At 41.2% G+C, this 13,082-nt stretch overlaps 1 protein-coding gene across 1 annotated transcript in view; it reads right to left on the bottom strand.

Annotated features, from left to right (window-relative positions):
* Nucleotides 1–13,082, bottom strand: part of SMC4 (structural maintenance of chromosomes 4) — a 459,275-nt gene that overhangs the window by 387,339 nt on the left and 58,854 nt on the right. Inside the window, exons 8-9 of the mRNA XM_053711800.1 lie at nucleotides 3,586–3,726; nucleotides 3,343–3,493 (exon numbers count right to left, since the gene is read on the bottom strand). Of these exons, the coding sequence (XP_053567775.1) occupies nucleotides 3,343–3,493; nucleotides 3,586–3,726 (292 nt within the window). The remainder of the gene's footprint in view (nucleotides 1–3,342; nucleotides 3,494–3,585; nucleotides 3,727–13,082) is intronic.

Here is a 13,082-nt window from a genome sequence, read left to right as displayed (position 1 = left end):
TTTTGAACGATGGTACTCTGAGAAATTTGTTTAGGATCTTTAAATCCAGAATTGGTCTGAAAGTTCCCTCTTTTTTGGGAACTATGAACAGATTTGAGTAAAATCCCTTTCCTTGTTCCGCCGTTGGAACTGGGTGTATCACTCCCATCTTTAACAGGTTTTCTACACAATGTAAGAATGCCTGTCTCTTTATTTGGTTTGAGGATAAGTGAGACATGTGGAACCTTCCCCTTGGGGGTAGTTCCTTGAATTCCAGAAGATAACCCTGAGAAACTATTTCTAGTGCCCAGGGATCCTGAACATCTCTTGCCCAAGCCTGAGCAAAGAGAGAGAGTCTGCCCCCTACTAGATCCGGTCCCGGATCGCGGGCTACTCCTTCATGCTGTTTTATTAGCAGCAGCAGGCTTCTTGGCCTGCTTACCCTTGTTCCAGCCCTGCATCGGTTTCCAGGCTGGTTTGGTTTGTGAAGCATTACCCTCTTGTTTAGAGGATGCGGAGTTGGAAGCCGGTCCGTTCCTGAAATTGCGAAAGGAACGAAAATTAGACTTGTTCTTGGCTTTGAAAGGCCTATCTTGTGGGAGGGCATGGCCCTTTCCCCCAGTGATGTCTGAGATAATCTCTTTCAATTCTGGCCCAAAGAGAGTTTTACCCTTAAAGGGGATATTGAGCAATTTTGTCTTGGAAGATACATCCGCTGACCAAGACTTTAGCCAAAGCGCTCTGCGCGCCACAATTGCAAACCCTGAATTTTTCGCCGCTAATCTAGCTATTTGCAAAGCGGCATCTAAAATAAAAGAATTAGCCAACTTGAGTGCGTGAACTCTGACCATAACCTCCTCATACGGAGTCTCTCTACTGAGCGACTTTTCTAGTTCCTCGAACCAGAACCACGCTGCTGTAGTGACAGGAACAATGCACGAAATGGGTTGCAGGAGGTAACCTTGCTGTACAAAAATCTTTTTAAGCAAACCCTCCAATTTTTTATCCATAGGATCTTTGAAAGCACAATTATCCTTGATAGGAATAGTAGTGCGCTTGTTTAGTGAAGAAACTGCCCCCTCGACCTTAGGGACTGTCTGCCATAAGTCCTTTCTGGGGTCGACCATAGGAAATAATTTCTTAAATATAGGAGGGGGGACAAAAGGTATGCCGGGCTTCTCCCACTCCTTATTCACTATATCCGCCACCCGCTTGGGTATAGGAAAAGCGTCAGGGTGCACCGGAACCTCTAGGAACTTGTCCATCTTGCATAATTATTCTGGAATGACAAGGTTGTCACAATCATCCAGAGTAGATAACACCTCCTTAAGCAGTGCGCGGAGATGCTCTAATTGAAATGTCACAACATCAGGTTCTGCCTGTTGAGAAATTTTACCTGAATCTGAAATTTCCCCATCCGACAAAACCTCCCTCATGACCCCTTCAGATTGGTGTGAGGGTATGACAGAGCAATTATCATCAGCGCCCTCCTGCTCTACAGTGTTTAAAACAGAGCAATCACGCTTTCTCTGATATGCAGGCATTTTGGATAAAATATTTGCTATGGAGTTATCCATTATTATTATCGGTTATTTGTAGAGCGCCAACAGATTCCGCAGGGATAAATTTACTGCCGTTAATTGTTGCATAGTAATAAGCATTGGCGTGCTAGAAGTACTAGGGGCCTCCTGCGTGGGCAAAACTGGTGTAGACACAGAAGGAGATGATGTAGAACTATGTCTACTCCCTTCATCTGATGAATCATCTTGGGCAACTTTATTATCTGTGGCAGTACTGTCCTTACTTTGTTTGGACGCTATGGCACAATTATCACACAATTTTGAAGGGGGGGACACATTGATCCTCAAACATATAGAACATAGCTTATCTGAAGGTGCAGACATGTTAAAAAGGCTTAAACTTGTCAAGAAAGTACAAAAACAGTTTTAAAAAAAAAACCGTTACTGTCTCTTTAAATTTTAAACAGTGCACACTTTATTACTGAATATGTGAAAAAGTATGAAGGAATTGTTCAAAATTTACCAAATTTTCACCACAGTGTCTTAAAGCATTAAAAGTATTGCACACCAATTTTCAGAGCATTAACCCTTAAAATAAAGAAACCGGAGCCTGTTACAGTTTTAACCCCTCTACAGTCCCAGCTACAGCCTTTGCTGCGACTTTACCAAACCCAGGGGGGAATACGATACCAAATGAAGCCTTCTAGGAACTTTTCCAACCACTTTCAGATCCACACACATGCATCTGCATGTCTTGCTCTCAAAAGTAACTGCGCAGTAATGGTGCGAAAATGAGGCTTAGCCTACAACTGGGAAGGCCCTTCCTGACTGGAAAGGTGTCTAACTCAGTGCCTGACGTTAAAAAACGTTTGTAAGTGTGAATTTCAAACATAAAGATGTATAAGATGCCCAAATAAAGCAATCGATTTTGCCCATAAAAGTGTCTACCAGTTTTATAGCCCATATTAAGCCCTTTATTCTGTTTGAGACTAAGAAAATGGCTTACCGGTCCCCATGAGGGGAAATGACAGCCTTCCAGAATTACACAGTCTTGTTAGAAATATGGCTAGTCTGCTAACTGTTTCCCCCAACTGAAGTTACTTCATCTCAAAAGTCCTATGTGGAAACAGCAATCGATTTTAGTACATACCAGCACTATTTTAAAATAAACTCTTGATAGTAGAATAAAAAAAAAATACAACTAAACACCACATACTCTTAACCATCTCCGTGGAGATGTTGCCTGTGCAACAGCAAAGAGAATGACTGGGGTGGGCGGAGCCTAGGAGGGACTATATGGACAGCTTTTGCTGGGCTCTTTGCCATTTCCTGTTGGGGAAGAGATATTTCCCACAAGTAAGGATGACGCCGTGGACCGGACATACCAATGTTGGAGAAAATGTAAAACTGCACATACCTCAGAGCAGGAGACCCTGCACGCTATTCCCCCAGCTGAAGTTACCCATCTCTTCAGTTATGTGTGAGAACAGCAATGGATCTTAGTTACAACCTGCTAAGATCATCAAAGACCACAGGCAGACTCTTCTTCAACTTTCTGCCTGAGGCTAAAATGGTACAACTCCGATACCATTTGAAAATAAAGTTTTGATTGAAGATAAACTACATTAATGCACCACATCTCTCTAGCTGCTTCCCTTGTCGAGAGCTGCAAGAGAATGACTGGGAGGTGGCAATTAGGGGAGGAGCTATATAGACAGCTCTGCTGTGGGTGATCCTCTTGCAGCTTCCTGTTGGGAAGGAGAATATCCCACAAGTAATGGATGAATCCGTGGACTGGATACACCTTACAAGAGAAATTAAACACACAAATATATATTTATACCTTTTCTTGATCCTTCTGAAGTTGTTTCTGAAGCTTCTTAACTTTACTTTTTGAATGCTTCAATTTCTCTCTAACATCAACATCTTGCAAGTCAAGCTGAGTGAATTTCTCCCTATTTTCTTCAATAAATTTAGTAATTTTATTTAGTTGCCTGAAAAAAAATCAACCACATGCATGATTAATGTACAGAAGCAGGAATAGATCATTACAAATTATTAAAATTAATAAGTACACAATAGTTACTTTTCAACATCTTTTAGAGCAGTGTTCTTCACTTTCATGTCATTAGAAAGCATGCTACTCTTTTCATTAATTTCTTTGGTATCTTCCTGAATTTTGGCTTTCTGTGCTTCCATATCATGCATACGCTTCTGCAGGTCATGTCTAGAAAAAAATTTAAAAAAAAAAAACTATCAAAAAAAAATAATGGTAACTTTGCATCATAAATGTACCAACCCAACTATAGATCTTAACCTTCTCTGCAGTAAAGTAACAAAAGTATGTATTTAGGAAAGATTAATGTTCATAATACAGTCATGCTTCTGAGAATAATCATAAGTATAAACCATAGAACAATTAGGAACAATAGAGAACATAACTATATTTGTAACAAACAAAAAAAAAAATATTGCTAGACAGCTTAAAAAAATGCTCTCTGTTCAGCTAGCTCAACACATTTGGTTAACCAATAAGAGATGTGCATCCACCAGTGATCAGCTAGGGTTTAAAATATACTTGAGCAACAGATAGTTGGACAGACATTTCGATAGGATGTTTGCATGCTAAGTATACAATTGCATGAGTGTGTGGTAGGTCTAGTTGATTTGGGATTAGAGCTGCAACAACTAAATCGTCATAATCGATAATAATCGATTATGAAAAACATAATTTATGTAAGAACTTACCTGATAAATTAATTTCTTTCATATTAGCAAGAGTCCATGAGCTAGTGACGTACGGGATATACATTCCTACCAGAAGGGGCAAAGTTTCCCAAACCTTAAAATGCCTATAAATTCACCCCTCACCACACCCACAATTCAGTTTAACGAATAGCCAAGAAGTGGGGTGATAAGAAAGGAGCGAAAGCATCAAAAATAAGGAAATGGAATAATTGTGCTTTATACAAAAAAATCATAACCACCACAAAAAAGGGTGGGCCTCATGGACTCCTGCTAATATGAAAGAAATTAATTTTATCCAGTAAGTTCTTACATAAATTATGTTTTCTTTCATGTAATTAGCAAGAGTCCATGAGCTAGTGACGTATGGGATAGCAAATACCCAAGATGTGGAACTTCCACGCAAGAGTCACTAGAGAGGGAGGGAAAAAATAAAGACAGCCAATTCCGCTGAAAAATTAATCCACAACCCAAATCAAAAGTTTCAATTTTTATAATGAAAAAAACTGAAATTATAAGCAGAAGAATCAAACTGAAACAGCTGCCTGAAGTACTATTCTACCAAAAACTGCTTCTGAAGAAGAGAAAACATCAAAATGGTAGAATTTAGAAAAGTATGCAAAGAAGAACAAGTCGTTGCTTTGCAAATCTGATCAACAGAAGCTTCATTCTTAAAAGCCCAGGACGTAGAAACTGACCTAGTAGAATGAGCCGTAATCCTCTGAGGCGGGGATTTACCCGACTCCAAATAAGCATGATCAAAAGCTTTAACCAAGATGCCAAAGAAATGGCAGAAGCCTTCTGACCTTTCCTAAAACCAGAAAAGATAACAAATAGACTAGAAGTCTTTCTGAAATCTGAGTAGCTTCAACATAATATTTCAAAACTCTTACCACATCCAAAGAATGTAAGAATCTTTCCAAACAATTCTTAGGATTAGGACACAAGAAAGGGACAATAATTCCTAAGAGCCTGTAAAGCCCCCAGAACCAAATTAAGACTCCAATGAGGAAAATTTGCCTGAACAAAACAATGAATAACAGAAAGATTAGCAAATTTTTCTGTGAAAACAGCACAGAAAAAGCAGAGATTTGTCCTCTCAAGGAACTTGCAGACAAAAAACCCTTATCCAAACCATCCTGAAGAAACGATAAAATCCTAGGAATTCTAAAAGAATCCCAAGAGAATTTATGAGAAGAGCATCATGAGATGTAAATCTTCCAAACTCGATAATAAATCTTAGACACAGATTTACGAGCCTCCAACATAGTATTAATCACTGAGTCAAAGAAACTTTTATGACTAAGTACTAAGCGTTAAATTTCCATACCATCAAATTAATAATTTGAGTTCCTGATGGAAAAAACGAATGTTAAGATATAAGGTCTGGCCTTAATGGAAGTGACCAAGATTAGCAACTGGACATCCGAACAAGAACCATATACCAAAACCTGTGCGGCCATGCTGGAGCCACCAGCAACACAAAAGATTGCTCCCTGATGATTTTGAAAATAACTCTAAAAAGAACAACCAGAGGCGAAAAAATATAGGCAGATTGATAACTCCAAGGAAGTGTCAATACATACACTGCTTCCGCCTGAGGATCCCCGGACCTGAATATGCCCATGTGAAGTTCTTTGTTTAGATGAGATGCCATCAGATCTATTTCTGGAAGCCCTCACATCTGAACAATTTGAAAAAACACATCTGGGTCAAGAGACCATTCTCCAGGATGTAAAGTTTGATTGACAGAGATAATCCGCTTCCCAATTGTCTATACCTGGGAAACGGACCGCAGAAATTAGACAGGAGCTGGATTTAGCCCGAGCAAGTATCCGAGATACTTCTTTCACAGCCTAAGGACTGAGAGTCCCACCCTGATGATTGACATACGCCACAGTTGTGACATTGTCTGTCTGAAAAACAATAAACGTCTCTTTCTTCAAAAAGAAGCCAAAACTGAACAACTCCAAAATATTGAAAGGTAATCTCGCCTCCTGAGATTTCCAAACCCCTTGTGCTGACAGAGATCCCCAGACAGCCTCTCAACCTAAAAGACTCGCATCTGTAGTGATCATGGTCCAGATTGAATGAACCGAAGAGACCAGTAGAACTATATGATGGTGATCTAACCACCAAGTCAAAGATAGTTGAACATTGGGATTCAAAGATATAAAAAGCGATATCCTAGAATCCCTGCACCATTAATTCAGAATACAAAACTGAAAAGGTTTCCTATGAAAATGAGCAAAGTGAATCGAATCCAATGCTGCAGCCATGAGACCTAAAACTTCCATGCATATAGCAACTGAAGGAAATAATAGAGAGACTGAAGGTTCCGACAAACGGAACCCAATAAAATTGTCACTTGTCTGCTAGAGACAAAGACATTGACACAATCTATCTGGAAACCTAAAAAAGGTGACCCTTGTATGAGGAATCAAGGAGCTTTTGATAAAAAGATCCTCTAACCATGCCTTGAAGAAACAAAAAAGTTGAATTGTATAAGATTACGCAGAACGAAAACACTGAGCCAGTACCACGAGACCGTCCAAATAAGGAAACACTGAGAACCTTGAAAAACAGAATGTATGCTTACCTGATAAATTACTTTCTCTTGCGGTGTATCCAGTCCACGGATTCATCCTTTACTTGTGGGATATTCTCATTCCCTACAGGAAGTAGCAAAGAGCACACAGCAAAGCTGTCCATATAGCTCCCCCTCTAGCTCCACCCCCCAGTCATTCGACCAAAGGTTAGGAAGAAAAAGGAGAAACCATAGGGTGCAGTGGTGACTGTAGTTTAAACAAAAAAAAAATTTACCTGACAAATGCGGGGGCGGGCCGTGGACTGGATACACCGCAAGAGAAAGTAATTTATCAGGTAAGCATAAATTCTGTTTTCTCTTACAAGGTGTATCCAGTCCACGGATTTATCCTTTACTTGTGGGATACCAATACCAAAGCTTTAGGACACGGATGAAGGGAGGGAACAAGACCGGTACCTTAAACGGAAGGCACCACTGCTTGCAAAACCTCTCTCCCAAAAATAGCCTCCGAAGAAGCAAAAGTATCAAATTTGTAAAATTTGGCAAAAGTATGCGGTGAAGACCAAGTCGCTGCCTTACAAATCTGTTCAACAGAAGCCTCATTTTTGAAAGCCCATGTGGAAGCCACTGCTCTGGTAGAATGAGCAGAAATTCTTTCAGGAGGCTGCTGGTCAGCAGTCTCATAGGCCAAACGGATGATGCTTTTCAGCCAAAAGGAAAGAGGTAGCAGTCGCTTTCTGACCTCTCCTCTTACCAGAATAGATAACAAACAAGGAAGAGGTTTGTCTGAAATTCTTAGTTGCTTGTAAATAGAACTTTAAAGCACGAACTACATCAAGATTGTGTAATAGACGTTCCTTCTTCGAAGATGGATTAGGACACAGAGAAGGAACAACTATTTCCTGGTTAATATTCTTGTTAGAAACAACTTTAGGAAGAAAACCAGGCTTGGTACGCAAAACTACCTTATCTGCGTGAAACACCAGGTAAGGTGAATCACACTGTAAGGCAGATAATTCTGAAACTCTTCGAGCAGAAGAGATAGCTATCAAAAACAAAACTTTCCAAGATAACAACTTAATATCTATGGAATGTAAAGGTTCAAACGGAACCCTTTGAAGAACTGAAAGAACTAGATTCAAACTCCATGGCGGAGCCACAGGTTTATAGACAGGCTCGATTCTGACTAAAGCCTGAGCAAACGCTTGAACGTCTGGTACCTCTGCCAGACGCTTGTGTAACAGGACAAAGCAGATATTTGTCCTTTTTATGGAACTAGCTGACAATCCTTTCTCCAATCCTTCTTGGAGAAAGGACAATATCCTGGGAATCCTAATCTTACTCCATGAGTAACCCTTGGAATCACACCAACAAAGATATTTCCGCCATATCTTATAGTAGATTTTCCTGGTGACAGGCTTTCTAGCCTGAATCAGTGTATCTATAACTGACTCAGAGAACCCATGCTTTGATAGAATTAAGCGTTCCAAGCAGTCAGACGTAGATAAACTAAAATTTGGATGCTTGAACGGACCCTGTATTAGAAGATCCTGCCTCATTGGCAGTGTCCATGGTGGGACAGATGACATGTCCACTAGGTCTGCATACCAAGTCCTGCATGGCCACGCAGGCGCTATCAGAATCACTGAAGCCTTCTCCTGCTTGATTCTGGCAACCAGACGCAGGAGGAGAGGAAACGGTGGGAAAACATAAGCCAGATTGAAGGACCAAGGCGCTGCTAGAGCATCTATCAATACCGCCTTGGGATCCAGGGACCTGGACCCGTAGGGAGGAAGTTTGGTGTTCTGACGGGACACCATCAGATCCAACTCTGGGGTGCCCCATAGCCGAGTCAGCTGGGCAAATACCTCCGGGTGGAGTTCCCACTCCCCCGGGTGAAAAGTCTGACGACTTAGAAAATCCGCCTCCCAGTTGTCTACTCCTGGGTTGTGAATTGCTAAGCGATGGCAGGAGTTATCCTCCCCCCACCTGATTATTTTGGTTACTTCCGTCATCGCTAGGGAACTCTTTGACCCCCCCCCCATGATTGACGTAAGCTACAGTCGTGATGTTATCCGACTGAAATCTGATGAATTTGGCCGCCGCTAGTTGAGGCCATGCCTGAAGAGCGTTTAATATCGCCCTCAGTTCCAGAATGTTTATCGGGAGAAGAGTTTCTTCCCGAGACCATAAGCCCTAAGCTTTCAGGGAGTACCAGAACGCACCCCAGCCTAACAGACTGGCGTTGGTCATTAAGATGATCCACTCTGGCCTGCGGAAACATATTCCTTGAGACAGGTGATCCTGAGACAACCACCAGAGAAGAGAATCTCTGGTCTCCTGGTCCAACTGAATTTGAGGAGACAAATCTGCATAATCCCCATTCCACTGTTTGAGCATGCATAGTTGCAGTGGTCTGAGGTGTATCCGAGCAAAAGGGACTATATGTCCATTGCCGCAACCATTAGTCCGATTGTCTCCATGCACTGAGCCACAGATGGCCGAAAAATGGAATAAAGAGCTCGGCAAGTAGTTAAGAGTTTTAGCTTTCTGTCCTCCGTCAGAAATATTTTTATTTCTACCGAGTCTATCAGGGTTCCTAGGAATGGAACTCTTGTGAGGGGGGAGAGAGAACTCTTTTTGATGTTCACCTTCCACCCGTGAGACCTCAGAAAAGCCAATACAATCTCTGTTATTTGGAAAGTCGACGCGTGAATTAAGATGTCGTCTAGGTAAGGCGCCACTGCTATGCCCCGCGGTCTTAGAACCGCCAGGAGGGACCCTAGCACCTTTGTGAAAATTCTGGGAGCAGTGGCCAACCCGAAAGGAAGAGCCACAAACTGAAAATGCTTGTCCAGAAAGGCGAACCTGAGAAACTGGTGATGATCTTTGTGGATAGGAATGTGCAGATACGCATCCTTTAGATCCACGGTAGTCATATTGACCCTCCTGGATCATAGGTAAGATTGTCCGAATGGTCTCCATCTTGAATGATGGGACTCTGAGGAATTTGTTTAGAATTTTGAGATCCAGGATTGGTCTGAAAGTTCCTTCTTTTTTTGGGAACCACAAACAGGTATGAGTAAAACCCCAGTCCTTGTTCTGCAATTGGAACTGGATGGATCACTCCCATTGTATGTAGATCTTCTACACAGCGTAAAAACGGCTCTTTGTCTGATCTGTAGACAGACAAGAAACGTGAAACCTTCCCTTTGGAGGAGAGTCCTTAAATTCTAGAAGGTATCCCTGGGCTACAATCTCTAATACCCAAGGATCGTGTACATCTCTTGCCCAGGCCTGAGCGAAGAGAGAGTCTGCCCCCTCTCTTGTTCTTTGTTTTAAAGACTTTGTCCTGAGGAAGAGCATGGACTCTTCCCCCAGTGATATCTGAAATAATCTCTTTCAATTCAGGCCCGAATAGGGTGTTCCCTTTGAAAGGAATGTTCAAAAGCTTGGATTTAGACACATCGGCCGACCAGGACTTTAGCCATAGCGCCCTGCGCGTCAAAATGGCAAAACTTGAATTATTTTTTTTTATTTTTTTTTCGCCGCTAACTTAGCTATTTGGAAAGCGGCGTCAGTGATAAAAGAATTAGCTAGCTTTAGAGCATTAATTCTATCCATAATTTCCTCATACACCGGGTGCTGGCCGATTCTCACAGCTAGTGCACTGTGATCTTTGCTCTGTGTGCTCTAATCTCAGCAGGAGTCCCCGGCAAAATAAACTTTTAGCTGTTATAAAAAAAAAAAATTGTATTCACTTGTAATAAAGTCCTTGGTAGTATCATATGGAGGGTTCAATAATGCAGAACCTGCGGCTACCATAATACAACATGATACGTGAAGAGAAGTAACTTTCACGGTTCTTTTTGCTGAAACCTGATTTTTTTCTTTCTAATGTGTTTTTCAGCATTTTACGTAGATGATTTAGACCTATATTCCATAACTGCTGTAAACCTGACAGGCACCGGGTGTCAGAGGCCCTGTGGTATAAAAGCTCCATATATACAGTTGGCAACTTGGCAGTATCATTCATATATACAGTTACCATCCATTCATATATACTGTTATCGACCCCTTAGTTGTGTACACTGCCGTCCATTCCTAGTATACAGTTGCACACATACAATTCACCCCTTTTATTCAGTTGTGTGCACTGACATCCATCAACGTCCCCCCTACCCAGACACTGCGTGTAACAGCATGTGTCTCACTGAACTGAATAGACACAGGAGCGCGCAGGGACGAGACTAGAGAAAAGGCTCCTGTACTAGTGAGAGCTTTTGGAAACGTCAGAGAAGGAGGGGTCAGGCGGCCATTTCAAAACGGCAAGATGAGATCAGCAAGTTTATTTTCTGCCAACGTTTATTTAGATTAACATTGTGCTACAGTTTACTGTAAAGTTCGTTAATTAATAAGTTACAGTAATTTTTGGGTTGACTGTCCCTTTAACCTTTTCGGTTACATTAAGTTCTAATCCTCATTTTATATATTTACAAGATAGAGAATGGTTGTATCCATGTTTAGGGGTTAAACTAACAATTGGCATTGTTTTTTTATTATTAACAGCTGGAGGCAACTAGTATGTCTATGAGTAAGGCTACCACATAGCCGAAACGCAATACTTATTATTCAGCTGTTCTTATGGACCACACTTTGTTTTACGTGGTTTTTTTTCGAAGATGATTTCCAATAAAGTTTGTTTTACCTAAACCAGTGCCTTGAGACTCACCGGATCTTTGTATATATCTACCGATTTTTTTTTTTACTTGGTTGGAGATTCAGCACTCTGTCAGTACAGTGTATGGGGCTACGAGTTCGTAGGAAAGGATCTGATTGGTTTACGCCAGCGAGCAGAAACACGCAAGAAGGGGAAACAGCGGTGACTAGCGGAGAAGCGGCATCGAGAATGGTATACCTTCTATCAGGGTCAGCGTTCGAGCAGACAACACAGCATTAAGCAGAGAGAAGCCGTTTGAGAGGCGGAGATAAGCGAGCATTTGGTGTAAGGTTCAGGTACATCCTGGTAAGTTGTGCACTGCACCGTCTATGGACGTTACCCTGTACACATCTCTCACTACAGTATATGCTAATCTGATTGTCAACGGACTTTTGATTTGACCCGCAACCTCATGATCCCCTCCCCATGCACCTTGAGCCTTCACTTGGGAGACGAGTGTACTTATTAATTTGTTGAAGCATAAATTTGGTTTTCTTTTTAATGATACGATGAGTCCACGGATCATCTTAATTACTAATGGGATCCAATACAAAGATGATACGGGAGGGACAAGACGGGAAACCTAAAAACGGAAGGCACCACTGCTTGAAGAACCCTTCTCCCAAAAATAACGGCCTCAGCCGAGACAAAATGTCAAAAACTTATAGAAGTTAGAAAAAAATGAGAATAGAGAACCAAGATACAACCTTGCAAATCTGGTCCACTGAAAATTCATAGTGGAATGCCGATGAGGAAACAACAGCCCCATGGAATGAGCCGCAACTCTCTCTGGAAGCTGACGTCCAGCAGACTCATATGCAAAATGGATGACACTCAGTCAAAAAGAAATTAGTAATCTAACCCTTACGTTTTCCTGAGAAAACCACAAACTACATCAAAACTGTACAGAAGATGTTCCTTCTGGGAGAATAGGATCTGGAAGGGACAACAATCTCCCGATAAACGATCCTATGATTAACAACCATAGAGAGAGAAACCCTAAATTAGTACGCAAAACTACCTTATCCAAATGGAAAATAAGATAAGGAGATTCACACTAATGCCAAGAATTCCAAAACACTACGAGCAAAAGAGATAGCAACAAGAAACAAAAAACTGTTCATGCTGACAACTTAACCTCTTAAAAAAAAAAAAAAAAAAAAAAAAGCATAGGCTCGAAAGGAAGCCACTGTAGCTCGATAAAAATTAAATTCAAACTCCAAGGAGGAGTAACTGGTTTGAACACAGGCCTGATCCTAACCAAGGCCCAACAAAAAGATTAAAGGGACACTGAACCCAAATGTTTTCTTTTGTGATCCAGATAGAGCATGCAATTTTAAGCAACTTTCTAATTGACTCCTATTATAAAATTTTCTTCATTCTCTTGGTATGTTTATTTGAAAAGCAAGAATGTAAGTTTAGCTGCTGACCCATTTTTGGTGAACAACCTGGGTTGTCCTTGCTGATTGGACAGCACCAATAAACAAGTGCTGTCCATGGTTCTGAACCAACAATTTGCTGGCTCATTAGCATATATTCCTTCTTTTTCAAATAAAGATAGCAAGAGAAT

Source organism: Bombina bombina, chromosome 4 (assembly GCF_027579735.1).
Source record: "Bombina bombina isolate aBomBom1 chromosome 4, aBomBom1.pri, whole genome shotgun sequence".
NCBI classification, from domain to species: domain Eukaryota; kingdom Metazoa; phylum Chordata; class Amphibia; order Anura; family Bombinatoridae; genus Bombina; species Bombina bombina.
The sequence above is the reverse complement of the archived record's forward strand: the minus strand, read 5'-3'. Positions and strand labels throughout refer to the sequence as shown.